The following is a 26,842-nucleotide window of genomic DNA, read 5'->3' as shown; positions in this document are numbered from 1 at the left end:
CCTACAACAGTCGTTTGCTCGACTTGACTTCTTCCACTGTATTTCGTATACATCAAAATTAAATGGCAGTCAACATCGATACCGTTCGTGATGCCTCGGCTGCTCTCCCGCGGGCGCGATGGTGGGTCTGGTGAACCATCGATTGTGTTGTCAGCCAAGGCTAATACACACTTGTAGGAAGCATTTAGACAAGTTCTTGACGCGAACGGGCCCTTTTACAGATGAAGATACTTTTCAGGTTGGCGATAGGGTAATTGAGTGGCTAGGTGATATCAAAGTCCTGTAAGGAAGTTCTTTTACATACACGAGACTCTCAGCTAACAACGTATAGCGTCATGTGAGTTCCACTACTCCGCAACATCGACTGCAGCAAATTACACGAGTACAAGCTGACGTCTACAATAGCGGAGCAGGTGGTCTAGGATGTGAGATCCTCAAAAACCTTGCCCTGTCTGGCTTCAAGGATATCCATGTCATCGACATGGACACCATCGACGTCAGCAATCTAAATCGCCAGTTCCTCTTCCGCCAAGCAGATGTAGGCAAGTTTAAAGCCGAAACCGCCGCGGCATTTGTCGAGAAGCGCGTAAAAGGTGTCAAGATCACACCGTACTGCGGTAAGATTCAGGACAAAGATGAAGCATACTACATGCAATTTGCCCTTATCGTGTGCGGTCTAGATTCCATCGAAGCACGGCGATGGATCAACGCAACCCTGATTGGCATGGTGGACGAGAACAACCCAGACTCGATGAAGCCGTTGATTGATGGTGGAACTGAAGGCTTCAAAGGCCAAGCACGTGTCATCTTCCCGACGATGACTTCATGTATAGAATGTCAGTTGGATATGCACGCTCCACGCGCCGCTGTACCGCTCTGCACACTTGCTACCATACCCCGCCAACCGCAACATTGCATCGAGTGGGCGCACATCATCGCCTGGGAAGAAGAGCGCAAGGACATAACTCTTGATAACGACGACCCCGAGCACATCACCTGGCTGTACCAAAAGGCTCTGGCCCGCGCCAAGGAGTTCAACATCGAGGGCGTCACGTACAGCATGACACAAGGTGTAGTCAAGAACATCATCCCCGCCATTGCAAGCACAAACGCCATTGTCGCGGCCAGCTGCTGCAACGAAGCCTTCAAGATCGCAACCAATGCCAATCCCTTTCTCGGCTTTCCCGAAACGGATAATTACATGATGTACACGGGCGACGAATCCGTGTACACGTATACTTTTGAGCACCAGAAGAAAGACGACTGTCCTGTTTGCGGGGCGGGCAACATTGCGCGTCCGCTTACCGTGAATCCCAACACGACGCTACAGGACTTTATTGATGGCCTGGCGGAGAGACCAGAGGCGTATGTTGTGACCCTTATCTATGGTTATTATTCTTGGGAGCGTTGGCATGCTAATGTGTTATTAGGCAACTCAAGAAGCCTTCGATCCGCACTGGCGAGAAGTCGTTGTATATGCAGCTGGCTGGCCTGGAAGAACAGACACGGCCCAATCTGGAGAAGAAGATGAGAGATTTGGTCGAAGAAGGCGAGGAGCTGCTCATTACGGACAAGAGTTTTCCGACGCAGTTCAAGTACAAGGTCATTTATTCAAAGTGAGCTTGTTCACAGAGGCATGGATTTGAATTGCGGGAGTTGTTGAAGTGGATGCATCATCGAGGAATTCTCTGTACGAACAGACAGGAATTGAAGTCTTTTGGCCGAAGAAGTGATGAGATATTCTACGCAATCCGCTGGAAGCATCACTATGCCCAAAGGTTCCATAGCATGATGCTAATAAATGGGAAATCTAGAATGTAACATGCCACCCCTCTGTGACCCAAGCGCCGCGAAATGTACCCGACTCTTCCAGTATTGCCTCCACCCTTGACGCCTTGGCCTATTCCAAATATTTTCACAGATCAGCGCCTAAACCAGCTCGAAATCATACCACCGGCCAGATTTCTTGCAAGCCCAGAGCCGTACATTGCATTCGAGGCAAAGCCAGTCGCCTGGCTAAACTTGTCGCATCTCGAGAATGCAAGGGTATTCGTAATCGTGAGGACAAGCGCAATGACTATTAACGATTATCAGCTCAAAAACCTTGCTCTGGCCTTTTCTCCCTCCTCCTCGCGCTATTCCGGAATCCAGAGGTTTTGTTTTGAAAAAGGGATGTACTCACCAACAAGCGTCAACCAAATAAATTGCAAACTAACCAACGCCACCACGGCCAGTACAATCCACAGCACGGGTTGCGCATACAACGCCAGCCAGAAAAACCGCTTATCCGTCGCATTCACATCGCGTGTCTCTGGATCCGCGCTCTCGAACACCCAGCGCCCGTCGCCTGTCTGGCTATCCACCTCGTTCCACCAGCGGAGGCCGACGAGGCGTCGCCCTGCGATATTTTTCAGGTAGTAGAAATCCATTGCGAGGAGGAGAATCGTGATGATGAAGATGAGGACGAAGTTGGAGGTGAGGAGGCGCAGGCCGAGGAGGTAGACGAGTAGGGATGCTGGATTAGGAAAAAAGTGGCGTTAGCCATTGTGATATCGAAGTTGTGTATGGATGACATTGGAGAGGTTAGAGTTTCCTCCTTCTCTTCCTCAATGGGTAAACATGTACTAGGAGAGAGAGCCGGGAGAACCCCGGCTGGTGGGTGAGGGACGTACATATGCGGAAGAAGAGAAAGGTAAGAAGGGTAATGGGATGGCTGCTTAGCCGCCAGCTCAGCGACCCAGGCTGGGGGGCTTGCTGTGCGGTCTCCATGATGCAGGGCGGTGGTTGTTTGATGACATTTGAAGTCGTGGCTTGATGTCAGCAAGGGAACGCGTTGCGGCGGATCGGCGAGTCGGCGTTTGGGTTGGAGCTATCCCGGAGCTCTCTTCCCCGCACGTCATAGGGCTAACCGCTTATGTAACCATGCATAGGCTATGTGACGCGCCGAGGTGGGTGAAGGACTGAAGCCGACTTGGGGCCTCGTCTCCTCTCGTGTCGCCATTGAGATAAAGATACAATTCTCTTGTCTTGTCGTTCTGGCCTCAAGGGGTTCGCTATGCAGATATCAGGCATTGGCCAACAGTAAACATCATGGCAGCGCCAATCATCCGTCGGGCGTGCATGTACGGTAAACATACTCTGACTTCAACTATTCAATACTCCCGCATACTTGCATCGAGTATCCTTCCAGGCCAGCAGAGGAGACAGGCTGATGATGCTACCATGCAGTCCCGTCCTCATCCAAGAAGATGCTCGAGAAATCCCTCACCCTCCAAGCCGACAACGTAACCTACGACCTTGAAGACTCCGTCGCCCCACACTTGAAATCCGAAGCACGATCGAATCTGCGCTCCATCCTCTCACAGCCACGGCCTCCCTCGATAAAGGAAAGGTGTGTGCGAATCAACAGCGTCGACACAGGTCTTGCGCTCGCCGACCTCACTGAAGTCCTCAAGGGTGAATACCTCGACGCCATCATGCTGCCCAAATGCGAGAGTGCTGCAGATCTCCATTTCGTCACCGACGTGATTCGACATTTGAGTCCAGAGCGGCATCCTAGTACCTCTTCAAATTCCCACGAACAACCAGCTAAAGAACCCCTAAGAATAATCGCCCTCATCGAATCCGCAAAAGCCATCCTCAACCTCCCCGAGATCTGCTCTGCCTCACCCTACCTCTCCGGCCTCGTCTTCGCAGCAGAAGACTTTGCCAAAGACATGTCTATTACGCGCACGCCCTCGCTCACGGAATTCCTCTATGCAAGAAGCGCCATTGCGACGGCGGCGCGCGCGGCTGAGCTCCCGAGTACAATCGATCTCGTCTGTACAAGCTACAAGGGGGAGGCAGGCCTAAAGACGCTCAAAGACGAATGTCTGAATGGAAAAGGCATGGGCTATAATGGGAAACAGTGCATCCACCCTAGCCAGGTGGCGGTGTGCCATGAAGCGTTTAGTCCTGGGGACCAGGAGGTAGAGTGGGCAGTTAGGGTGGTAATTGCAGATGAGAAGGCGAGTGAGATGGGGAGAGGGGCATGGACACTGGACGGCAAGATGATTGATGTGCCTGTTGTCAAGAAGGCCGCTGCTGTGCTGCGACATGCAGAGGTTTGTGGCATAGATGTTGGCGCTGTGAGGGAGAGGTGGAGGGAGCAGGAGCCCGAATAGAGATGGATCGACATATACTGTATCTCTCCCTCTTTGGTTACCAGGGTGTCTATGAGTGCCCATATTTCAAAGCTATCGCCCGTCAGAACTTAGAGTCAACTCTGAACCAGGAGAACTATGATGGAACCGCTGATGTTCGGGTGTCACCTTGCTGAACTGGAATTACACGTCGTGAGAGCGGGAAAGGCATTCAAAGGCTATATAGGATGAAGCTAAATGATTTCGAGAGAAATGCCGACGATCGATCTCGTCATGATAACTAAATAGAACGCACCGGCACTACCCTACCGAGTTAGTCCACCTCCGCCTTCCCCACTGCTCTTTCTAATAAACTTTGGGCATACCGTTTCCTGATCTCACAAAATCTGCCCCAATTCGCTGCAATTCTTTGGCATTACAAGTTTCCCTTGTTCTAGCACATCTGTCCATCTCGCATCTTGTGACGGCAAATACGCAGTCGTTGTACTTGAAACTTTAGTTCATCAGGAATTGCTCGCATGGTGGCGACGGGAGGCGGAGCAGATCTGCCATCAAAGGAACGCAAGGAGGTGAATGGATCGAAGCAGAAGGAACTCGTCCTATGCGCATTACCATGGCCCCAGGAAGGTGCCCAGAGAGCCATCAAGGCGTTGAAAGACACATTCGATGATGTTGACGTGGAATACTTCCAACGTACGGACAACACCGAAATACCTGCAGGTACGTACGGTATGGAGTCGCAGATTTGTCGTACAAAGCTTTCCGAAGTCTTGGTCGCCGGTGTCAGCACCGTCATTGTAGGTCGCTTAGCAGGCCGCTCACACCATGCTACATGCGACGATATGAGGAGCTGAATATCTAATCTGGTATACACATCAACGACTGACCACATTGCAGACCTCCTCACCCGTGCATCATACCTCGCCACGCTTTTCTGGCTTCCATCTCAGCCTTCCGACCTTCCCAACACCCAATTCATTCAATTCTTCTCTGCCGGAACTAATCACGTAGCCCAACACCCAATCTATACCGAGTCCAAGATCCCACTATGTTCGGCCAATGGCGTACACGGGCCGCAGATTGCGGAATGGGTGATTATGATGGATCTCGTACACAGTCACAACTATACGAAGTTGTACGGGTTGCAGCAGAAAAGAGAATGGAAACCAAGTGCGGGCATGAACGTGAGTGATCGCGTAGGGAAAAGAGTGGGAATTTTGGGTTATGGAAGTATTGGACGACAAGGCAAGTACCGACTCTTTTTGCAAAACTCTTCCATTGGTCTTGATGTTACGAATGTCTCGCAATGCCAAAATGGCCGCATCCCAGGTCTACCGGTGGAGGTAGCCTGTAAATACTCGGCTTTGTATACGATCCGCCACCAACCTTTATCAATGCATCCCCGGAGTTACACTGCATACGACCCGCGAGGCGGTTTCCAACAACCCGGTTGACTACTCTGAGCAGTTGCTGACCAGAGCTCAATGCAGTGGCCCGCGTTGCCAAAGCGATGGCCATGGACATCATCGCCTACACAGCCTCGCCGCGCAAGACACCAGAGTCCAAACACGACAATGGGTACATCGTACCCGGCACTGGTGATCCCAAGGGTGAGCTGCCAAGTGAATGGTATAGTGGCACAACCCGAGAAGACGTGCATGAGTTCCTGAAGCAGGAAATCGACCTGTTGGTTATTGCTGTGCCATTGACGTACGTAACCTACCCGCTACACACAATGCTCCGCTGAGACATGGGCGAAGAGGAAGGGAAAATGCTAACGATGACTGTGTATAGCGAAAAAACCAGACACGTTCTCTCCACGCCTGAATTCGAACTCCTCCACAAGTCCAACCCCCGAGGAACTTATGTTGCCAACATTGCGCGCGGCCCGATCATCGACCAAAAAGCCCTCGTTGATGCGTTGGAAAAGGGACTTATCAAAGGCGCGGCGCTCGATGTAACGGATCCTGAGCCGCTGCCTGCAGATGATCCGCTATGGACTGCGCCGAATGTTCTGATTACACCGCATATCAGCGGATCATCGGATGTGTATGCAGATAGGGGGTTTCAGTTGCTCATTGAGCAAATCAAGAGGAAGAGGAGTGGGAAGAAGCTGATAAACGAGGTCAATCGTGAGAGGGGATATTGAGTTGAGTCAAGTGTACAACACTAGGATGTGAAAGTGTGGACACGCCAGAGATGGGAGTCCTACGATAATTAGGCAATCCGATGGGATGAGCTTTAATACCATCGCACGATACAACACATGGATCCGACGATCGTTTCGTCTGGTGGCAGGGGAATCTTGCTCAGGAGAAACTCAACATGCAGCATACTACTCAGGTGTAAAACTTTTGTCTACGCGAGGTTGCATGACACAGGCGTCCTACGCGACCCACAGGACCAGCACAGCATCACAAATTCATACTCATCTCCTCGACAAAAACCCAGGGAAAAAGCAAGAGCTCAACCTATCTATGAAGCCATCTATGTGGCTAGCAACATCACCTGAATCCCAGCATGACGGGCTTTTAAGGCTCCGACCCAGGCCTCTTCGCGTAAACAATCAGCAGAGAATAGCAAACAAGGTGCGATTGAGCATCTCGGACCGACTCTGTACCCGACGTATTACCTACCGGTAGGTACTGTATGCACATGTACACTTGATGGATCAAACTCCCTATATAGTACCCTACCTACTACCACGCTCCCAAGCGCAATTTGCTGATCCCGTTTTCGTTCCCGACCTGGCCTGGCCCGGCTCGCGCGTCAACGCTGATCGCCGACATGATGCGCGCCATCGACCTTGCTTGGAACATTCGTCCTTCCAGCTCCCCCCTACCTATAACACCTTCCTACTATTGGTAGGCATGATGGTACAATATTGTACCTACGCCCACACGGGTCCGCTTCGCTTGCAACGGACAACAACGCCGGTCACGATGCCGGGCCGTTGGGTACGCGACGGGCTGGATTTGGGGACCGGGTGGGCCGTCGTGTGCTGTAATGGGTAGTATAAAAGGCGTGGTATAGGTGGATGTGGTAGGCTGGTGTCCCACGCATCATCGGGCAGTTTGTTCCGCGGGATGCAAGAGGCCCTGGTCTGGCTTGTGCTGGGTCTTTTTTACCTTGTGTCGTTGCGTGAATATTGGATCGGTGCGTGTTTGTTGAATGGTGTGGGTGTCATGTTGCTGATGGGGAGCCGTGAGGTTATAGCTGGGTGTGATGAGGGAGGCGATGGGCATGACTACAGTGTCGTGATACCTGCCTACTGTGTACGCAGGCACAGGTTACGAACATACGTTCAGGTACTCTATCCCGTACCCATACGGCTCCATTAGCACACATGCCATATCCTCATCTCCCCTCCCTTTCAGAACCAGGCCATTTACCCGCCCTTGTCCGCGGCCCAGGAACCACCAGGCCCCGACACCGGTCTCGTCTCTGTATGCTACCTACTCTAGACTCCATCGCTGCACTCGTCCTGTTTAGCCTAGAGTAGCGACCACGCGTCTACCCTATCCAACTGTGCCTTGCAGTTGCTGTCTCGCATCACAACAACCTCGAGGCAGGGCAGGATTACCCGGCACCGCGGCAGGAAAATGCCAGCCTACCGTATACAGCACATGGTTCGCGACAAGCGGCCATTGCTACTCTTCCCGCTGCTGGAAACGCCGTGTTCTTGGGACGCGGGTTCTTTTTTTTCTTCTTTTTTCCCTTCTCGTTGGGTTGGGGTGCTGAGGGGATGGCGAGCCCGCGGGTTTGGGCTGTAGGTGCCGTACCGGTAAGCCTGTGGCTACCGTCGCGAAGTCTGAAGAAGGGAGAGGCTGGATGCATGGGCTGGGTAGAGGGTAGATACATATCGGTACACAAGACACATCTCCACACGCATGTCTAGCCCTAGGTACCATGATGCATACATGCCCGCCGACACGCAGGGCCAAGCACACATAGGGAGAGACACGGGCATGCAAGTCCATACCATACCGGTACCTACAGCACCTACCTACCCGATTCCTCCCTGCGCTGCGACTCTCACAGCACCAACCCATCCTTCACCCCCAACCTCACCCATACTTGCACATCCTACACACGACCTGCCATGCCCGCCCAGCACCCATCCGCTCGTGAAAGCGTCCAGCCCCCCTTTCCCACCCCCACTCAGCCGTTCCCAGCAGAATTCCAAACGCAGACACTTCTCCTGTCAGCACGGCAGAATAGGTAAAACGTGAGGCAGCAGCGTACAGTAGCTGGATAGGTACTCAGCTACCCTACCCTACCCTACCTTACCAACCCATTGGTCACAGTACCGATACGTACCGGTACGATATCCCAAGCTCTACCTACTCGTCCGGACCTCGCCCTCCCCAAACGGCATAATCCCGCACCCACCTGTCCCACCCACCCCCATCTTGACGAGAATTCCTCCACGCCGAGGATTTTTGCGCTTGACGCAGGGGGAGGGTGGGGAGAAAGGGGGGGGGGGGCAAGCCTCCGAAGCTGGAATTGTTTGGGGAGGAGGGGTGAGGAAGAGGGAATTGGGAATTGCGAGTTGGGAATTGCGAGTTGGGACTCGTGTTGGTTGTGTAGTTTGAATGTTGCAATGCGATTACACGCATGTCTTTGCAAATTGCGCCATGATGGCATCGTTGGTACCGAGAGGAGAGTAGATGGAATCCATCACAATGGGTAGTCATATATCTAGATCCCCAACTTATGCCTATTTCTCCAACTTCAAATCCTACATCTAATCTTCCCAACGAACCATCCCAACAGCAAATAAAAAAGGGTATACACAAACAAAATCCACGCGCTCACAACGATTACGGATTACGTACAACTGACCTTGCATCCCACATACTGTGAACCCCTCAGCTACGTTTCACGAATCCTCCATTCACGCCGAGGTGGCATAGCATAGTTTGCGCAAATTACAAGTTTCGAAAAAATGTTTCCATCCAAACGGTACTGAATACTTCTTCTTTAGGGAACGATTGACCAAGACAGCTGAGAATTCTGTTTTCTTCGTGGCTAGGGAAACAGGTCTTGGAAAGATTGGGTTGGGCTGGCTCTTTCATACCGAGGAGATGGCTGCGTCTGTCCTCAACCCTATCATGGTTTCCTTGCGGACTGCGTTCTCCCACTCCAGCACTTTGCCTAGTTGCATATCAACCATCTCATGATTCTGGACCATGGCAGTGTCTCAAAGATCATGTATGACAATGCAGTCAGACTCCCACTCATGAAAGTAGGGTGCTTATATGCGCAAGCGCAAAACGGATTCGAATGGCCGCTACGACATTCCCAGCGGTCATCAAGGTCGCATGTGATCGGTGTCGAAGAGGACTCTTGCCAAAAATTTGTGGTCGTGTGGGGTAAGGCATACGGTATAGATGGCATGCACTATAGGAGGCTGTTTGGTGGGTATTTATCCAAGAATTCCCAAGAGTGTGGTTACTTTGTCACGGAGTTTACAGACGCATCCAGTCACACAGCGTCAATCGTTGGCCCGACCTGGTCGGACGAAGGAGCTGGGATTCACATGGCAAGCGAGGTCGGCGACCAGCGATATCGGTTGCAGGCTGTAAGTGACTATGCATTGTGACATTTGGATGCAATATACCAGGTCCAGTCGCAGTGAGCGAGGACTCGATCATCAGGAAAATTGAATTGGTGGAAGAGAGCGATTTCGAGGGGAATTAAGTGTGCATTTTCATTGAGGTTCATATTTTTGCGTCGTAACCCGGAGGATGTAGGCCCAGTCCTCCTCGTGCATGCGACGATCTCGGATCCCATTCTACATTATTAACTCCAGCTCGCGATTGTGGTCGCGGCGTGGAGAAGCTTAGAGTTGGACTGCGGTAAGCCCGCTCCGTCTGCATCGACTCCTTCGTAAGATAATCTGGTGTGTCTGCACGGGGCGTGGTAGCTATGGCCGCGTAGCTGGCAAGGCCAGGGCTATAGGCATTCATCGGTTGTTGCAATTCGAATTTCTTCAGCTCAAGGTCTCCGGCATTCTTCTTTGCGTCCAAAGACACGAATTCGCGATTCTTGCTGAACTTTGCTTTGAAATAGTCGATCCATCCTGTGATCATGGTCCACCGAACAAGCAAAATGAAGCACTGCAGTCCAGCGACCTAGAGACATGTTAGCATAATGAACGGTGACAGCCGGAAGACGTCCTACCGAGAGCATCATCAGGATGGCGACGACCGTGGACTCGTCAACAGATAGCTCCTGACCAAGCGAATAACATGGTGCCGGATCGTTGGGGTTTTTGAGCAGACAGCCGACAAATGGTCTGAGGTCCTCCATATCCTCTGTAGCATGCGATGTGATGTCGTTGAGCCAGATGAATACAATGGAGAGGAACACGACATCGACAAGAATAAATACCACAATCGTGATTCCTCTCCATTGCAGCCAAAGGACCTTGCGAACACGTCGATACACAGCGCGCGCCGAGCGAGTTCGCGTACTGTTGGTGTAGGATGGTAGCCCGGCACTGCTTTGAGTCTCCGTGCCTTCGTCGCTGAACATGTTCTGGAGATAGACCTTGATGCAGTAGAAGAAGGTACCGATTTGGAGGAGAGTGGCTGCTCCGGCAATGGCGAGGAGTGGACCCCAGAGGTCACCCATTGAATGTGCCGCATTGACATGGCAGACATCACCGAATCGGTATGACACGCCGGTAATGGTGATGGTGACGGTGAAGAAGGTAGCGACAACGGACCAACCCAGTCCTTGAGCCCAGTAGAAGAACCTCTTGCCAGGCGTCACATCCCAGCAGATTTGGAGGTGCATCGACAAAGCGCGAATGAAGATCCATACTCCAAAGGAAAGCCCTCCGGAGATGAGAAAAGCGCCTGAAAATGCGCATGTCAGACTGGTGTACATGTCGTTGGGTGTTATTTCGTCATAACACTGTTCAGGTTGTGCTCCAAAGGGTACGACGAAGCCGAGCTGGTCTGCATAAGCATACGCATTTCTAACGAGCAGGTTCTACTTACTGCCATGAGAATTGCGGCGATGATCAAGCAATAACTCAAATAGTGCCGTCTAGTTTTCTCGGCGGGCAAGACTATGAATGTAATCAAGAGGAATACCAGACATATCAAGCCCACCACGTTCAACGCTTCTGCCACACGATAGTATGTATTGAAACCTGTGATTGATCAGTCTTGCAGTCTAAAAGGCATGGAGATTTACGTACGAGGTGGGTAGATGAAATCCGTCATTGGACATGGCAGACAACAGACCAGGTTTGCTGCAACAGGTGCGCAGAATCTTCCATCAACGACTACTTCTATCAGCGTGGGCCATCTTATACCCTGAGCAATGTACGTACATCCTTCCAGACTGAATTTTGAGACATCGAAGAAGGGCGGGGGGCAAAACCCTCGAAGTAAGGTGATGTTCGACATGTCGAATTAGAGAGTCCAGTATGAATTGGATAAGGGTGTTGGCGATGTAGTAAACATCAAGATTCGTCCAGCGGTTTGCAAACTCCCGCCTGAGGTCCGATGGAAAATAGTCGATGGGGGTGAGATCAGTGCAGCTAGAATTCTGTCTAGACCTCGAGGGTCAAGTGGTGCTGTAATAGGAAGCCGAATGGCAGTGATATATTCGCCCAACTGTTCAAACTGTAGAAGCGAAGAGGATAGGCAACTGCCCAGGAACCAAAATGTATAGCGCGGGGGGAGGTGGTGACGCTGGCGTCGCTAGTCAAACCCAAGCACGACGAGAGAAAGGGAGGAAAAAGGTTGGTTCCAAAAGAGAGAGGCACATGAAGCCCAAGAGCGATTGACAGTGAACGAGAGACGTGACGGTAAAAAGAAAAGAAAAGCCGTGGCGGCACAGATGGGTTTGGCTGCAGACTGTGGCCAGGAGGAGGAAGCGGCCGAGTCTTGAATGCAAGCTGTGGTTGGGCCAGCAGGCTGAAGTCGATGCAGGAACCATCAGGTCTTGTCATCCCTGCAGGCTTCTGGAGCCTAGTCTAGCGTCAAACCCCCCCAGTACGGTGGTGGTGAAGCCAAGGGATCAGGCAGGCCTGTACGAGCGGCCAGGATGATGGATGGGGGGGTCTACTCTACCGTCTACTAGTATACAGACACACCCTACCACCCTACCAGGATGGCCAAAGTCGAGTCGACAGACGGACTCGCTCGCCACATGGCACTGGTCGGAATTGCGCCGGCAAGAGGCCATGTGCTCCCTTAGTTCCCGTATGTGCTTCGTGATGATTCGAGAACATCTTCGCGCGGGCAGCACACGCGATCACCGTTGGTTGGTGTCGATATGGGGGGGGTTGAGCGCCTATGAGAGCAGGGAGACGGCCCAGTTACCGCAAGAGGTGTGCCCCTTCGGAAGACGGTACAGCGAGGTTGCGGAAGGTCAGGACTGTTCTCATGCGTGACGACTCTCTGTACTGCTAGGTCAACGCCATGGCCCAGAGTACCTGTGTCTGTCATGGGTGCCAACCAGTGTAGGTGCAAGCAAAACGGCCAGAAAACGGCCGTCTGTAAGTCTGTAGAGATTACAGTGTGCGCTCTGGGGCAATAGCAAAGTGTTGGTAAGGGCTGGTCATCGCTGGGCGAGCATACAAGCAATAGTGAAGGCGTGTTATGCGATGTAAAGAGTGTTCATGTCCAGGAGAATCGCCCACCGGATTTTCGCGACTGGCTCAGGTGGCTTTTAACCGACAACCCTTCCCCACCAATCGTAGCCTGCCGTTGGGTTTCGCTGTGGAGAAGGCACGAGCAGATCTTTTTTGATTAGAGGCAAGCGACCATGTTCATGCAGATGCCTTTCCGCCGCGCCGCAGTAGCGAGTCCACACTTTGTACGTCTTTTGCTGCAGAGCGGATGTGAATCGCCATGGTTGCGTCCGGGAGAGACCCCCTGACAAAGTATGGATGGAGGGGCACCACTGTACGACGACGACGACGACGACCACCACCACCAAACCCTCCAAGACGATGGGAGAAAGCGCTGTCAGCGACGGATGGAGGGGATACGAGAGACTCCGGGCTGGTGGCGCAGTGATGGAGGGCCTTCAGCTTCATGCAATCCGCGGCGGTTTCCAGTGCCGTGTTAGCGGGTTGTCCTGCTACTAGGAGGACCGGTAGGTAGCGGTACCATACGGTACCTATTGCCCAACAGACGCGCACAACCGCGTAACGCATAAGAAGCTGGCCAAAGAGGGCAAAGGTCGGGATGGCGTCTTCAGTCTTCAGTCTTCAGTCTTCAGTCTTGAGCCTTGACTTGCGCATGCGAGCGGAGAAGGTGGCCATGGTCCAACACAACACCGAGCCAGCTTGGGAGGCTCCACTGACATGAGACGTTCATCTATGCAACTCGGGGGCTGGCATACACGTGACTACATCCAAACAAGACTGGCCCGATTCCCGAACCGACGGCCTTTTGAGAACAGCTCTAGACAGTTTCAGACTTGCAGTCGACACCATAGTCTCGTAGTCAAAGTACACACCATCTCCACCACTACCGACAGTAAGTAGGATGATCACCAGCATCCCTCCCCCCTCCATCAGTACACACCTGCTCCGGCTCTTTCCTTCCACTACGGTACCCAGACTTTGGCACGGCCGGCTTCGCTTGATAGCCTCCATCTCGTTAGCCCACGGCGAAGACAAGTGTTGGCCTAATCGTCAGTGACCAAGGGCTGTTTCCAGCTGCTAGAGTACCGTGGGCATGTATCCAGCTACATACCAATGCAGAGCATCGCACTGAATAGAGCGGTCTTGCAGCATGCGAACATCCTCGTTCGACAACTTTCGCCGTGAGCCTGACAGTCCCAAAGAGGCAGCCATTGTTCTGTCATGATTGGGAAACGACTCGAGCATGGTCCGATATTCGAGTCGGCTGGGTGATTGACACTCGCGACTGCTCGCGACAACCGACTCGGCACTGTTCGACATCGGCGGCATTCTGGCGTACCAAGAGGCCGTCGGGGTGCAGATGAAACACACGCAAGAACAAAATGCCAGTTCCTCGTTGTTCTAGCGTGCACGCTATTCTCCAAATCTCGACTCAACCAGACATCACATCTCGCACTTGTCATCGCCCTGCAGCCACCATGGCCGAATTCGTATGCCAGGTGCTCTGGTGCTAGCAAACCTTGACCCGAGTGCAAGGCCAGATGAAACATTGTCGTCGTTTACTACCACTACATCAGCTTGCAAACGCGTGTCGCATGCCACCTATTCTTATCCCAACTTACACAGGAAAAGGGCGCCATTCACTACCAGATCTGGGACTGATGGAGACGTCTCGTGAGATATCTAGCACAAACATCCCCCTCTGCTGCCCAACACACACTGAAGACTTCCTGCCGACTTTCTCTCCGGCCATGTACGCCAACAAAGAACGAACTTGCACATTAGATGAGCAACATGCTACAGAGCAAACCGTGCTGCAACTCGATTCAAACTTTCCACCTCGAATATTGTGAGAGAGCATTGCTGTGATGGCTTTGCATTAGGTCCAATAGCAGCTGCAGTACACTCTGAGGCACATCAATGGAGAGTAGTCTTTCTCGGTCCGAAATACGGTAGGTACAATACGGTCCATGGCAGACACTGCCCCAACTAGCAACTATGGAGTAGGTAGAACATCGCAATGTGTAAAGCAAGCTTTGAACATGGAGTTGCCCAGCGCATCACGCATCACGCATCTTCTCAGCTCGTCGACCCCTTCTCCGTGTCGACTTCTTCACTGGGAGCTTGCCCCATTATATTCGAGACAATCCGCACATATTTTCCACTTGCAATGGACTACAATCAACCACCAGCAAACTCATCAGCTGATACCACAAGCAAAAGCATACCACCAATCGCCCTTTGCAACTTCCGAACCTCCGATGGATGGAAGATCTCTACCCCGTACAAGATCCACCCTGAATGCGGAGTGACCGTACGTCAACCTTCCAACCGTGCCTCACGAACCCTGGTCCGTGTCCCGACTCCCCAATGTCCTAGCTACGGTAGGTATGTATGTACATCGGAATCCTACATTCGCCCATTCAAACGCCGCCAGATATTCCCTATCCAATCCTCACACCCTCACCCACCCAATCAACCGGACAAAAAAAATCATCTTCACATATTTCCCGCACACGGGATCGCTCACGGGATCAGCGGTATGCATGTACTGTATGTAAATTGTACTGGTATATACCCTTGTGCCGTACCGTACCTACGTGTGCAAATTCACCCACATTGTTGCGTGCTTGCGTAGCATCGACATCCCACCAACGAAACGAAAAGAAAAAAATCAGCGCGAAAGCACGCCTCATGTGTCGCACAAGAACGTGCCGTGTTTGCATATGCCGCAACCGTTTATGCTCCTGCTCCCGTGTCTAACACATGTACCCCCCAACCGGAAAGCCAGGAATCTGAAATCCATGCCGCGAGCACCGCGTTCCTAGGACGCGAGACTTGTGTGGAAATGAAAATGTTGGCTTGCGCAGAGGTTTGCCAGCCCGGTATGGAGAGTAGACAACCCCAACCCCCAACCCCGGCGCGCCTGTCCCAGTACCGGTACTCGCAGGATTCCAGCCAAGCGTCAGCACGACGACGAATACAGTAGGTAGCTCGTCTGCCACGAAACCACCCCCCCCCCCCATGCAGTGCGTGAAATCTCGACATTGCATATGGCGGTTTGCTACAGACAGATTACTGATATTGACTGGACGCCTGTTGGTCGCGCGGGGCTGGTGATGGATGAATCTAGGTCAGAGGTTGTGGTGTATGGTGCCAACGTACCCAGGGTACAAGTACGTAGGGTACGTAAACGTCACTGTATTCGAGGCGGCGGCGGCGTGGGGAAGAAAACTGTCATGATGATGGCTAGGTAGGATGATGGCGTGGTTTTGTTTCCAGACCTGCGGGTTTGGGTTGCGTGAGCTGGAATCCTGGGTGTTTTCATCATGGAGCAAGTGGTGTAGGTAGTTACGGTACGGTACTAGGGATGCATCATCCCCCCACGAAACATATGAAACATTTGGCAAACATTCAACCCAATCCATCACACGCGCTCAACCTACCCTTTTCTTCCTTTGTGCTCTCGCCATCGCCCACACCACTCGCTCGTTTCATAATCCACGTTTAAATCCTAGGCCACCAAGAACGCTAAACGCACTAAAAATAAACAATACAAACAGCGGACCACTGCTTTGGGATGAAAACCTCGCAAAAGATGTCATGCGTTGAAACTGTGATGGTGTGTCCATCTGTAGACACACACACTTACACTTTACCCATTCCGCGCCCGCAGTCGACGTCCATGATTCAGTATAGTAGCAAACAAAGTCGGAATACACACCCTGTTCCTTTGTGCTTATTTCCCGCACGCGATCACAATGGCGGGGGGTCTGGGGAAGGGCTGTGGAGATGGAGGGTGCTGTGTGACTGGGAAAGAATACCGGGGGAGGGGAGGGTGCTACGGGTAGTTTATGCTTTTTATATCTCTGTTGGGCGGAGGTCTTGGGAGTGGGGGTGGAGATTGGTTGGGGTATAAGAGGGTGTTAGAGTGATGGGATTGAGGGGATTGAGGGTGTATGTAGGTATATATGTGTTTATAGGTGTGTGGGTTGTACGTGTAGTTGGATAGAGTAACATGCATCAGTCTTGCGAATACCTCAGTTGGCTGGAGATGGTAGATAGCAAGTAAGTGAATAATAGATGGGTGAATTAATAAATAGGTAGATGAAGAATGCAAGAAAAAAACACGCACCCACTCTCCCAATCCAATCCAACCTACACCAACCCCAAGAAAACCAACTCAAAAACCAAACCAAACCAAAGCAAAAAAGGGTAACATACACACATATCAATTTCTCAGCCTCGAGTATACAATCTAAAATTTTCAAAAACACACAAAAAACTCTCGTTGTCGTGTCCGTTGTACTGCTTTGCTCGCTGGGCTCTCGCTCACTGGTACCAAACTACAACAAGTACAGTCACAGTATCATCCTGCATCACCTCACTGTCCCACAAATACAGTCTCTCACACTACAAACACGCATCCACATCCACATCGCCAATGAATCATCAACGTCATCATCATCAACACCACAACACAAACCCCCTTTCACATAGCACATCAACTCACGCCCAATACACACTGGGACGACGCTCACGCCTCCCCCTCCGCAACGATCGACCCCGTCCTCTTCTTGAACTCCGACCCTACATTATCCACAATTAGCACAAAGAGATTCACGCACAGACATCAGAACGGGGGCTCACACAGTAATTCACATCTGGCTTCTCATCGTACCCCTCGCCGTAGAGGTCCGCAACTGCATCCTCTACGTAGGCGGGCGCATTGTACTGACCGGCATCATACGGGTCGTACTGGTCGTACCTTGAGTCGCTGGGCTCGTAGTCCGGGCTGTGGTAGTCGGGCTCGTAGGGCGAGTAGGCAGAGCCGTAGTAGCCTTCATCGTCGTAGTCGTAGTCGTCATAGTCGTCGGAGCTGCGATGCCCGGCGCGAGAGTTGCGATGTCCGGACTTGGCGGTCGCGTACGAAGCCTGCGTGATGGCGTTGTACTGGCCCATGGGGTCGAGGCTTCCAGCTGGACCTGCGATGGCGTGGAGGGCGGAACCAAGCTTGGAGGCGTCGTCGAGGTCGACGCCTTCGTCGTATTGTTGGCGGGTGCGGAGGCCGTGACGCATGGTGCGGCGTTTGGTGATGAGGTCGCGGCGCATGAATTGTTTGGTGGAGCGTCGCTTTGTTGTACCGAAGTCACCGATGGCTGGGAGGGTGTCGAGGGTGCCGAGGATGTCGACGGTACCGGCGGCAGGGGGGCCAACGTTGGGAACAATGGTTGTGGTAGGGGCGAAAGCTGCTTCTGTGTTTGGTGATATAGCGTCAGTGGTAAATGGTCCAGGGATCTCGGTAGACATCTCGGTAGGCATCTCGGTGGTCGTTGGTGCGTCGGGGGTCATGGCCGGAAGGATGGCCAGTGGAGCAGCAGATGTTGGTTCTGAGGCGATCATGGTTGAGTTAATTGGTGGTTCGGGATCAGGAGTGCCAGGTCCGGGGGCGCCGCCGGGAAGCTCTACACCCTCAAACAAGGCCTCCAGAATCAACAATTTGTCAGCTGTCGAGATGGTAGGCTCTTGGATGATCTGTAAGAAGACATACGTGTCCAATACGAACCGCCTCAGCTGGTCGGGAAGGTTGTCCATTCGCAGTGAATTATATGGCGGCACGGGGATCCTGGGATCAGTGAGGATATCTGACAGACCCTGGGCAAGGATGGGGTCCAACTCATTGAGAACAGGGAAGTAGTAGTGGAACTCTGAAGTGTAATAGGCGATGAAGGCCCTGCCATCAAAGCCCGGTAGGCGAGGATCAGTAACAATTCTTCCTCTTCTTCCCCTTCGACCTCCTCTCCGTCCTCTTCCTCTGCCCGGCCTTTGCCGCTTGACAAGCTCATGCTGAGTGGTCTCGTGTTTAAGGGCTTCGAGAAGGGCTGCCTGGCTCGAAGCGTCAAGCTGCTTCAAAGAAGCTCTGAGCGTATCGGAAAACGAGGCTATGCTATCCACTGAGTGGTCACTCGAACTCTGAAGTGAAGCATAGAACTTCTCAATGGCATCAGTAGCAGGACTTGCGTCACGCTTCGTGTGGCCACGATGAGATCCCTTGTTAGAGTGCGCGTGTGACAGTTCCTGGCCAACCACCTTATTCACAATATCGAAGAGATCCGATGTCGCAACAGGTCCGTTGTGCTCCCTCAAGGCTAGTTCAATCTCCTCTCTTGTCTGGTTTACACCATTGTCGTTGGGAAGGAAATCGAGGCCCAATACCTGAAGAATGAGGCTGAGAAGCTCTTCGATGAGGGCCAAGGCGGCTGCCTCACTATATGGCTCAGACTCGTTTCGTGATGGAATTGTCCCGTTGATAACGGCTGCGATCCCAACGGGGAGGAGATCAACGGGTAGTTGAAGCACATCGTGACGGAAGGCGCCAAGCGAAGGTTGCTCGTCCTTGATGGTCGCTTCGGTAGGCTTGTTAGCCCCCGCGCCACGGGTGATGGCATTGATGATCGATTCCCCGATTCCGCCGAACCAGCCCTTGTCTTCACGCTTCTTTAGAGGGGAACTGGCACGGGCAGGCATGTCTTCTGGCTCAGGGGAGAGAAGTTTTGGAGATGGCGTGTCGGGAAAGACAGGTCCCGGGATAGCAGCTTCCGCGGCAGATGCATCAGGGAAAACTGGTCCTGGAATAACCGCGTTTACGAGAGATGATTCGGGAAAGACAGGCCCTGGAATAGCAGCATCAATGGAAGATGGGTCCGGGAAGTAAGGCTGGGAGGGCGCGTCAGGAAAGACAGGTTCTGGTGCAGGAATCTCCGAAAGTAAATCCGAAAGTGAATTCGAAAATGTCAGATCCGGTAGAGGTAGCCCGGAAAGTTCAGGGAGAGGAACAGCAATCTCAGGTGTTTCAGAGATGATAGACTCAATTCTGGGCTCTGCGATAGGACTTTCCGGTGTGTCTGAGATAGTTCCCGCAAAGATTAGGTCTCCTGTTGCCTCAGTAATAGGCTCAAACACGGAGCTCTCCAATGAGTCAATGTTTGGAAATTCAGGGAGCGGAGTCTCCATCGCGTCCAAGATCATGGGCCTAACAGTCGGAAGCAGACCGGGAAGCAAATCCTCAGCATATCGGTGCACGAGAACCTCATCTTCCGGCAGCATGTCTTCGATGATGTCAAGCAGTGGCTGCAGAATCTCGACGAAGGTTTCCAAGCTCACAGAATCCCCATCGGCAATAGGAGCTGGGGAGATGGTGTGGTAGGGCCAGTCTGAAGTAATGGGATCGACATAAATCTGGTCGTCGTAGATGGGATCGAGAGGAACAGTCACTGATGGTGCTGCTTCCTCTTCATCAGGCTGGACATCCGTGGGAATTAGATCGACCAAAATGTCTGTTTCCACAGGCGACAGATCTGGTTCTTCTGTTGGCGTGGCAAGCACCGCCTCACTGATATCCGTCGTTGTACTGATAACGATGGGGTAAGGTGGAGAAAGTTGCGGTAAAGACCGTACAAGTGGCAGAGACACAAGCAGCAGCTTGACAGCTGCGGTAGTGCGAGACATGCTTGCTCACGCGAAGGAAAGAGACGCGGAGCTGGGAAAGGAGAGACAAGAGGAGAGAGCAGGGATTTGGGAGACACCTCATATGTGGTGAAGGTGATGGACCGCATTCCTACCGTTGGGCGGACCGATAGCAAATGCTGTCAGTGCATTGCATTCCACTGAGCAGCCCGAGAGAGATGATAGATTGGAAAGTCACAAGTACAAAGACTCGAGGCAAGGGAAAGCAGAGTGTTGGATTTAAGATCGCGGGTGAAATCGCTCCATCGTTGCTCAGGCGGGCCAAGGTCATCGATCTGCCCTTGCAAGGATGGAAGGGCATCCTGAATCATACAGATCAAGGCCAAAAGCCGGAGAACCTAGCAAAGTGCAGCCTCTCAACCAGATCCAGCTTCCTCCAACATGGAAAAACAGAGAGGGGGCGCACGAGTCTAGACCTTCAAAACACATCATCGACGCTCGAACGTATCCAAATCTGTCAGTAGTTAGTCTAAGCGTTTTGTAAGGGAGGGGTTGGCTGTGTTTGTGGCCTCACCATTGATCATTCTGATGTACAAAACATACGGAGTCTCCTCCGAACAATGCGTCCAAGACATGCCGCCCAGCAGAGTGAAGAAGTCACACAGCGGTGATATAAGCAGGTTGCCAGAGCAGCAAGTGCCGCGTGGAAGTCTCCTGGATGCGAATTAAAGGGCTCAAGCAGTGTCGCCAAAGTGCAGAGTACGATCATCTGCGACTTCAGACAAGAGGTCGAGTTGAAGAGCGCCGGTGAAGAGAGCCGGATGGAATGAGTTTAGTCGCCGCGGCCGGCACCCATGATCCTATCTTTCTGGTTCTTCTTGGCGGGAGGCTGCTCGACAACAGTCCTCTCGCTGGAGTTAGTCGAGTCAGTCGAAGCTGCTTGTGCTAGCTGTTGCTCTTGCTGCTGCTGCTGCAGTTTCTTCTCCTGGAGCTTGCGCTGACGATTAGCCTCGTACTGCTCTACGTCCGCTTGTGTCAGCGAGATGGTGGTAGGGTCACGACGAAGCATTGTGACGGGCTTGATAATGAAAGCAGTTGTTGAATGAGTACGTATCGCAGAGCTGAGATCAGGCGAGCGTGAACGCAAGAGTGACTGGTCTGACTGCAGGCCGGATTGCTAGCAAGAACAAGCAAAGATTTTGCAGTAGATTGGAGGAGAGTAAGGCTGTTCTGTGTTGATGTCCAAAAAGAAAGAGCGCAATGGATGGAATGGAAATGAGTGATCGTGGGTCGCGGGTGGTGGTGGTGGAGGTGGTGTTGTCTTTGTTTTGTGACTTCTGTTTACATGAAAGAACAGAAAAGAAACTAGTTGACGTGATCCCGTCTGAAAGATGAGATGAATTTAACTGTTAGTACGTGATACGGCGCGTTGACCAAGGCAAACAAGCAAACGGGGGCTATTGAACAAACGGTAGTGTTGTGGTGGGGTAAGGACAGTGAAAATGCTGGGCACGTGTCGTCTCTGGCTCGGTATCTGCCCGAGTTGATTAGCCCGACCCCTGCATGCCAAGAAGTCGTGATGGTTCGAAAAGTTGGTGACCGCATCGAAGCAGCGTCACATAACAGTCCGCTATGGCTCAGCGCTACATGTGCCCGTCCATGGCCGCGCTACGGCGCTCGCTGATGGCAGAATTGCCCGTCTGTTTCTCATCGAGAGCGCTCCACAGCTCCGCGCGCAGGCTGGAGGAGGAGCAGGGCAAGCCAAGTAATAGTGGTGGCAGTGACAATGCTGCAGCGCCCACGACGCCCGGTACGATTGAGTGCACTGCACTGCATTGGGCGCGCCAGCCTCTCCATGGCCTTTTGAACTGACAATGGCGAAGCTCCCACCACACGCAAAGACCGCGCCGAACTCGCCCTCCGCCAAATCACCAACCTCCAAAACCGCCGTGCGGTTACCCACGCCCGCGGTCTCGTCCGAGGCAGCTTTCCCAGCGGTCAGCACATAGCCAAACGAACAGCCCGTCCCGAAGTCGACGAATTGGGCTTCCTCCCAGAAGACGGCGCCTCAAGCACTCAAGGCAGCAATGGCGGCCCTCTTCGAATTACCCGCACTGTATCTGATCCAGCAGCCAACGCCACTGCTCCTCGCACTGCTGCACCCCCCGGCGGTCGAATGGTCCGCGCCCCCTCTCAACTCCGCATAACCCGCAATGCCGGGCGCACAGCTCCAGGCGATGCTCCTCGAGGCCCCAATCTTCGTGGACGCGATGGCGGTGCACCCAAGGGCCGCAGCAAAGGCGGCGACAACGCCCCCAAGCAGCGCGAGAGGAAAGCTGGTGGAGGCGATAGACCGCCCGGCACGACCGTGGCCGAAGTCAATCCCGCTACCACGCTCTCAGACGGCATGGTGCACCACTTGCTGCGGTTGCAGAGAAAGGAGTGGGATCGTGTGCAGTATGAGCCCAAGTATGCGAAGGGCAGCTTTACGGCAAATGAGCTGATACACATGGGAAGAGAGCTGTTCAGGGGGGAGAGCCCCCCAGTCAATATTTTTGGGCCCTTGGAGAAGGCCATTGGTGTTGTGGGCATGCATGGAGCCGAGGCTACCTTGCAGATAAGGAGGGTCAAGGACGGTGATGCGGAGCCTTTTGGTCAGGAGCGGCCCGACGAAGAAGTGGCGACGTCTGCTAAGGAGGCAAGTCAGACACCCGAGGTCGCTGCTGTGAAATGAGCGAGGCCATGGAATCATGTGAACTACTTGTGACTATTGAATTGTACAATCATGAACATGTCTCGTCCTCTCTTTGGAGATGATGATCGCTGAAGCATGTGTCATGTCATGTCATTTTTACATTATGCTATATCTACATGGTGATCATGACACTTGCGTTCTTGTACCAACTCAACAATGGGTTGTCCCCATTCTTGGTACTCGTCTCCGCAATATCCGCTCTGCCTGCCATGAAATCCTCATGCAGATAGGTGCGCGCAAACCGACCCGTGATAGCCGTATACATGGGCTCCATGACCTCAAAGTCAGTAGGAAAGAGGATATCAAAGTAGCCCTGGTGAACCTGAACGACGACAAAAATTAGCCACGACTGTTCCCGCGCATAGAACAGGTAGAGAAACTGGATGCATACCAATGGTGTAGATACGGGTATCATCTGCCTCTGATACCTCGTCTGCACAACAGGCGCATTAATGCCCTCGACGGAATCGCTCAACTTGTGGAAATCACTGCTAATCAGCTTGTGATTGGGGAATTTTTCGTACAGCATGTAGAAGAACTGCATCAACCGCGTGGGTATGTACTCTGGTTGACTCAAGTTGGAATGCCATGGCACCAGACTTCTCAGATTGTGCATCATTGACGAGCCTTGCAGCGGATGTGGGTAATTTTTACATGCTGCATGTCTCCGCTCGAGGAACTGGGTGGCGACGGGGTCTAGCGTGCGTGAGTAGTATTCGAAGAGCTCGCCGCGAGGGTCAATGACGACGTGGGATTGGTAGGGTGCGCCGGTCTCGAAGTCGTATTTGAGTGCGTCGTGGGCGAAGTTGTCAAAGACTTCTAGCGCGAGGAAATAGCAAGGCGAGGAGACGTATTGGTCCCAGTCGAAGATGCTCCGGTTAACAATCTCCACTTTGTCAGAGTGGCCACGTGCGTACGCAGAGTGACCAAGGCCCTTTTGCTGCAGATCTGCGAGCTGACTGGATATCTCAATGATTCTGAACTTGGTCCGCTCGTAGACTTCTGGGTATACATCCCGGATGTAGTCTAGGATGTTCAGCATCATGGTGCCGTTGCCCGCGCCCATTTCATATATGTTCAGGTCGTGGTATGGATAGAAATTGAACTTGTAATCCTCGACAAGATACCGGGCAATGGCTTCACCATAGTAAGGCGAGAAGAGCTCGGTAGGCGTATGCCACAGCTGGCGAAGATCGTTTGGTTCTTGGTAGTCGAGCGCATCTTCGAAGGCTGTGTAGCGATGGCGCAGTTGCTGGAAGAAGTCATGCTCGGATTCCATTTCGTTGAATTTGAACGGGTCACCGGGGGAGAAGATGACGACCTGCTTGGAGAAGTAGCCATAGTTTGGATTATAGAGACTGTCTTCTATAAAGTCCCGTAACAGCATCTTCACTCTCCGCGGTCTCTCTCGCCTGCTCCGCAGCATATCCGCCGTGACCATGGGGTATCTTTCAAATTCCTCTGTCCTCTCATGTGGAAATGTGTTCTTCCTCGGCGTCCATTTGCTCTCTCTCGTTGTCTCGCCCTCACCGAGCCGGGAAGCCTTGCCTCGCCTTTGGAACTGTGGCGCGCGGGCAGCAGCGAGGGCAGGGCGAGCTCCACGTGCCAGGCATTGCGATGCTCGATGCGAGAACAGCTGGCGAAAAAGCTGGGTGGCGAGCGGCGAGTCCATTGGCGCCTGAAACAAACCCTCAGAAGGGATTGCGACACGGTGGGAAGCTGCTGTTCACCACATGTGGGTCAGTTCTGCGGGTGGGCAATGTTCAATGCCAAGCCGCGGGCATTGTCAAGACTCCAAAGACTCCACCCAGGTGGGCAAGCTTTCCTCCGTCCCTGACCCCGGAGTTCGCAGCCACTCCGACAGCCCGATCTGGACTTCAATTGCGCACATGTCTGGCCATGTCTGACTATACTAGGTATCATCTCCTAGGCGCTTTGCTCCTCGGTATAGCACTGAGGGCTGCATATCAGGAGTGGACCAAGGATAAGACACCGAGCGATCAAAGTACAGCAGATTTGCTCAAGCAAAAGAACAATATGCTGTCTAAATTTGCAAAGATAAATCATCTCAAGACATTGAAGACGGTTCCATCAGAAATCGAAAATGATTTTCGGCATGGAGCGGGAAGCATCAGAGAAGGCATTGAAGGCTGCATTGGCGACACTCCCCTTATCAAGATAAAGTCACTGTCGGAATTAACAGGATGCGAAATTCTGGCCAAAGCAGAGGTAGTGCTAATGTTAAATGGACTCAGGCTGATTAGAACTTGACTAAAGTCATGACAGTTTCTCAATGGCGCAGGCAACAGTCCCAAAGACCGAGTTGCTCTAAGCATCATCGAAATGGTATATGCGTACTCTTACGTTGACATTACAATACCTAACAAGATCAGGCTGAGGAGAAAGGCTTGCTAGTGCCACATTCGGGGGATACCATCTACGAAGGTACTGTAGGAAGTACTGGTATCTCACTCGCCGCGATATGCAGAGCGAGAGGATACAAGGCACACATGTGAGTCATCAATGTGATGTGCCTGATCAACCCTTGACCATCAGTAGTTGCATGCCAAACGATATGGCAGTCGAAAAGTCAGATCTCCTTTTGAAGCTCGGCGCAGAGGTGGAAAGAGTACGTCCTGCGCCGATTGTCGACCAAAAGCAGTTCGTCAACCTTGCCCGCACAAGAGCTGCCGAACACACCGCAAGCCCTGAAAAGCCTGGACGTGGACTCTTCGCAGACCAGTTCGAGACTGAAGCGAACTGGCGTGCACACTTCACCGGAACCGGTCCTGAAATCTACGAACAGACTGGTGGCTTCTTAAATGCCTTTGTCAGTGGTGCGGGTACAGGAGGCACCATCTCAGGTGTTGCCATGTATCTAAAGTCGAAGTTGCCCAATGTTCAAGTTGTGCTTGCTGATCCCCCAGGAAGTGGCTTGTTCAACCGCATCAAGTATGGCGTAATGTTTGACCCGAAAGAGAAGGAAGGAACACGGCGGCGACATCAAGTTGATACTATTGTTGAAGGGATCGGTATCAACCGTGTGACGCACAACTTTGAAGTGGGCCGTGAGCTTATTGACGATGCCATCAGAGTGAGTGACGATCAAGCAATCGCCATGGCACATTGGCTGGTCGAACATGACGGAATATTCGTTGGCAGCTCCAGTGCTGTGAATTGTAAGCTCGATACTTCTTTTCTACCTTGCTAGCGCTGACTACTTATAGGCGTGGCCGCCACGAAACTCGCAAAGTCACTTGGGCCTGGGCATCGCATCGTCACAATACTGTGCGATAGGTAAGAGCACTAAATCCATCCGATTGACTGTGCTAATTGTTCATAGTGGGGCGAGACATTTAAGCAAATTCTGGAAGAGCACTGAGCCTGTCGGTGGCGCAGAGAACAGTGTGTCTCTTCAGGCCATTCTCGACGTCTGAGACACACAGTCATCGCTAGTGACTGATCATTTGTTCAAGACCGCGACTCGCATCACCACGGACCTCAGCCAGCCACAACCGCGACTGGTACCAGATTTTGATCACATTCTCAACAGCACATAACGAGCCAGATCTGTGGACAATGACACGCGGATCTTGAAAGATTTGCCAGCGCTGCACAATGTCACTTGAAGCACGCAACCACTATCTTCAACAGGACTGATGGCTACCAAGAGTACTCTTCCGCCATTTCCATAGAAGAAGTGACATTGTACAGAATATCCTACGACCGACGAGAACACAATGGCCACCTGATGAACAGAGACAAAGACTTATGCTTCACAGTCACCACCACAGCGATGTCTTAATATTTGTAACAAAGAGCAAAGCTCCAACAATAGCCGTACTGACACAGGCCTTGTGC

The 26,842-nt window shown here is 52.4% G+C and overlaps 14 protein-coding genes across 14 annotated transcripts; 7 read left to right on the top strand and 7 right to left on the bottom strand.

The window, feature by feature from the left end:
* Positions 1–62: 62 nt before the first annotated feature.
* On the top strand, positions 63–1,620 carry IAQ61_004290 (uncharacterized protein; the record flags this gene model as incomplete). The annotated part of the gene is made up of 5 exons (XM_003838898.1): positions 63–121; positions 178–282; positions 332–337; positions 406–1,365; positions 1,431–1,620. 5 exons carry the CDS (start codon positions 63–65, stop codon positions 1,618–1,620), a joined length of 1,320 nt encoding a protein of 439 aa, XP_003838946.1.
* Positions 1,621–1,922: 302 nt separating this feature from the next.
* On the bottom strand, positions 1,923–2,769 carry TVP23 (Golgi apparatus membrane protein tvp23; the record flags this gene model as incomplete). Its single annotated transcript, XM_003838897.1, has 3 exons — positions 1,923–2,077; positions 2,183–2,515; positions 2,673–2,769. 3 exons carry the CDS (start codon positions 2,767–2,769, stop codon positions 1,923–1,925), a joined length of 585 nt encoding a protein of 194 aa, XP_003838945.1.
* A 479-nt stretch (positions 2,770–3,248) lies between these two features.
* Positions 3,249–4,163, top strand: IAQ61_004288 (uncharacterized protein; the record flags this gene model as incomplete). Its single annotated transcript, XM_003838896.2, has 1 exon — positions 3,249–4,163. The coding sequence occupies one exon, from the start codon at positions 3,249–3,251 to the stop codon at positions 4,161–4,163; it is 915 nt and encodes a 304-aa protein (XP_003838944.2).
* Positions 4,164–4,660: 497 nt separating this feature from the next.
* IAQ61_004287 (uncharacterized protein) lies at positions 4,661–6,291 on the top strand (the record flags this gene model as incomplete). The annotated part of the gene is made up of 4 exons (XM_066096284.1): positions 4,661–4,862; positions 5,040–5,387; positions 5,633–5,852; positions 5,937–6,291. The coding sequence occupies 4 exons, from the start codon at positions 4,661–4,663 to the stop codon at positions 6,289–6,291; spliced, it is 1,125 nt and encodes a 374-aa protein (XP_065953602.1).
* A 913-nt stretch (positions 6,292–7,204) lies between these two features.
* Positions 7,205–7,387, bottom strand: IAQ61_004286 (uncharacterized protein; the record flags this gene model as incomplete). Its single annotated transcript, XM_066096283.1, has 1 exon — positions 7,205–7,387. The coding sequence occupies one exon, from the start codon at positions 7,385–7,387 to the stop codon at positions 7,205–7,207; it is 183 nt and encodes a 60-aa protein (XP_065953601.1).
* Positions 7,388–9,321: 1,934 nt separating this feature from the next.
* IAQ61_004285 (uncharacterized protein) lies at positions 9,322–9,747 on the top strand (the record flags this gene model as incomplete). Its single annotated transcript, XM_066096282.1, has 1 exon — positions 9,322–9,747. The coding sequence occupies one exon, from the start codon at positions 9,322–9,324 to the stop codon at positions 9,745–9,747; it is 426 nt and encodes a 141-aa protein (XP_065953600.1).
* A 118-nt stretch (positions 9,748–9,865) lies between these two features.
* On the bottom strand, positions 9,866–11,566 carry IAQ61_004284 (uncharacterized protein; the record flags this gene model as incomplete). Its single annotated transcript, XM_003838892.2, has 5 exons — positions 9,866–10,279; positions 10,329–11,105; positions 11,153–11,307; positions 11,356–11,442; positions 11,491–11,566. The coding sequence occupies 5 exons, from the start codon at positions 11,564–11,566 to the stop codon at positions 9,866–9,868; spliced, it is 1,509 nt and encodes a 502-aa protein (XP_003838940.2).
* A 2,270-nt stretch (positions 11,567–13,836) lies between these two features.
* On the bottom strand, positions 13,837–14,088 carry IAQ61_004283 (uncharacterized protein; the record flags this gene model as incomplete). The annotated part of the gene is made up of 1 exon (XM_003838890.2): positions 13,837–14,088. One exon carries the CDS (start codon positions 14,086–14,088, stop codon positions 13,837–13,839), a length of 252 nt encoding a protein of 83 aa, XP_003838938.2.
* A 682-nt stretch (positions 14,089–14,770) lies between these two features.
* Positions 14,771–16,016, top strand: IAQ61_004282 (uncharacterized protein; the record flags this gene model as incomplete). Its single annotated transcript, XM_066096281.1, has 3 exons — positions 14,771–15,151; positions 15,398–15,744; positions 15,830–16,016. Coding segments are annotated over 3 exons (915 nt in total), but the record flags the coding sequence as incomplete, so codon positions are not given.
* A 1,252-nt stretch (positions 16,017–17,268) lies between these two features.
* On the bottom strand, positions 17,269–20,268 carry IAQ61_004281 (uncharacterized protein; the record flags this gene model as incomplete). The annotated part of the gene is made up of 2 exons (XM_066096280.1): positions 17,269–17,349; positions 17,410–20,268. 2 exons carry the CDS (start codon positions 20,266–20,268, stop codon positions 17,269–17,271), a joined length of 2,940 nt encoding a protein of 979 aa, XP_065953598.1.
* Positions 20,269–21,058: 790 nt separating this feature from the next.
* Positions 21,059–21,295, bottom strand: IAQ61_004280 (uncharacterized protein; the record flags this gene model as incomplete). The annotated part of the gene is made up of 1 exon (XM_003838886.1): positions 21,059–21,295. One exon carries the CDS (start codon positions 21,293–21,295, stop codon positions 21,059–21,061), a length of 237 nt encoding a protein of 78 aa, XP_003838934.1.
* Positions 21,296–21,851: 556 nt separating this feature from the next.
* On the top strand, positions 21,852–23,023 carry IAQ61_004279 (uncharacterized protein). The gene is made up of 2 exons (XM_003838885.2): positions 21,852–22,036; positions 22,110–23,023. The coding sequence occupies exons 1-2, from the start codon at positions 21,859–21,861 to the stop codon at positions 22,958–22,960; spliced, it is 1,029 nt and encodes a 342-aa protein (XP_003838933.1). The 5' UTR covers positions 21,852–21,858; the 3' UTR covers positions 22,961–23,023.
* Positions 23,024–23,093: 70 nt separating this feature from the next.
* IAQ61_004278 (uncharacterized protein) lies at positions 23,094–24,653 on the bottom strand (the record flags this gene model as incomplete). The annotated part of the gene is made up of 1 exon (XM_003838884.1): positions 23,094–24,653. One exon carries the CDS (start codon positions 24,651–24,653, stop codon positions 23,094–23,096), a length of 1,560 nt encoding a protein of 519 aa, XP_003838932.1.
* Positions 24,654–24,779: 126 nt separating this feature from the next.
* On the top strand, positions 24,780–26,418 carry IAQ61_004277 (uncharacterized protein; the record flags this gene model as incomplete). Its single annotated transcript, XM_003838883.2, has 6 exons — positions 24,780–25,210; positions 25,268–25,327; positions 25,375–25,493; positions 25,541–26,160; positions 26,209–26,278; positions 26,325–26,418. The coding sequence occupies exons 1-6, from the start codon at positions 24,881–24,883 to the stop codon at positions 26,416–26,418; spliced, it is 1,293 nt and encodes a 430-aa protein (XP_003838931.2). The 5' UTR covers positions 24,780–24,880.
* Positions 26,419–26,842: the final 424 nt, after the last annotated feature.

This window comes from Plenodomus lingam (genome assembly GCF_022343315.1).
Source record: "Plenodomus lingam strain CAN1 chromosome Unknown contig_19, whole genome shotgun sequence".
NCBI classification, from domain to species: Eukaryota; Fungi; Ascomycota; class Dothideomycetes; order Pleosporales; family Leptosphaeriaceae; genus Plenodomus; species Plenodomus lingam.
Note: the sequence above shows the minus strand (reverse complement) of the source record. Positions and strands in the feature narration are given on the sequence as shown.

Excerpts from the sequence above, each read along its gene's own strand:
- IAQ61_004279 (XM_003838885.2), top strand. The coding sequence starts at position 21,859 with ATGGCTCAGCGCTACATGTGCCCGTCCATGGCCGCGCTACGGCGCTCG. Across the intron at positions 22,037-22,109 it reads TGCAGCGCCCACGACGCCCG|CTCCCACCACACGCAAAGAC; the intron begins GTACGATTGAGT and ends ACAATGGCGAAG.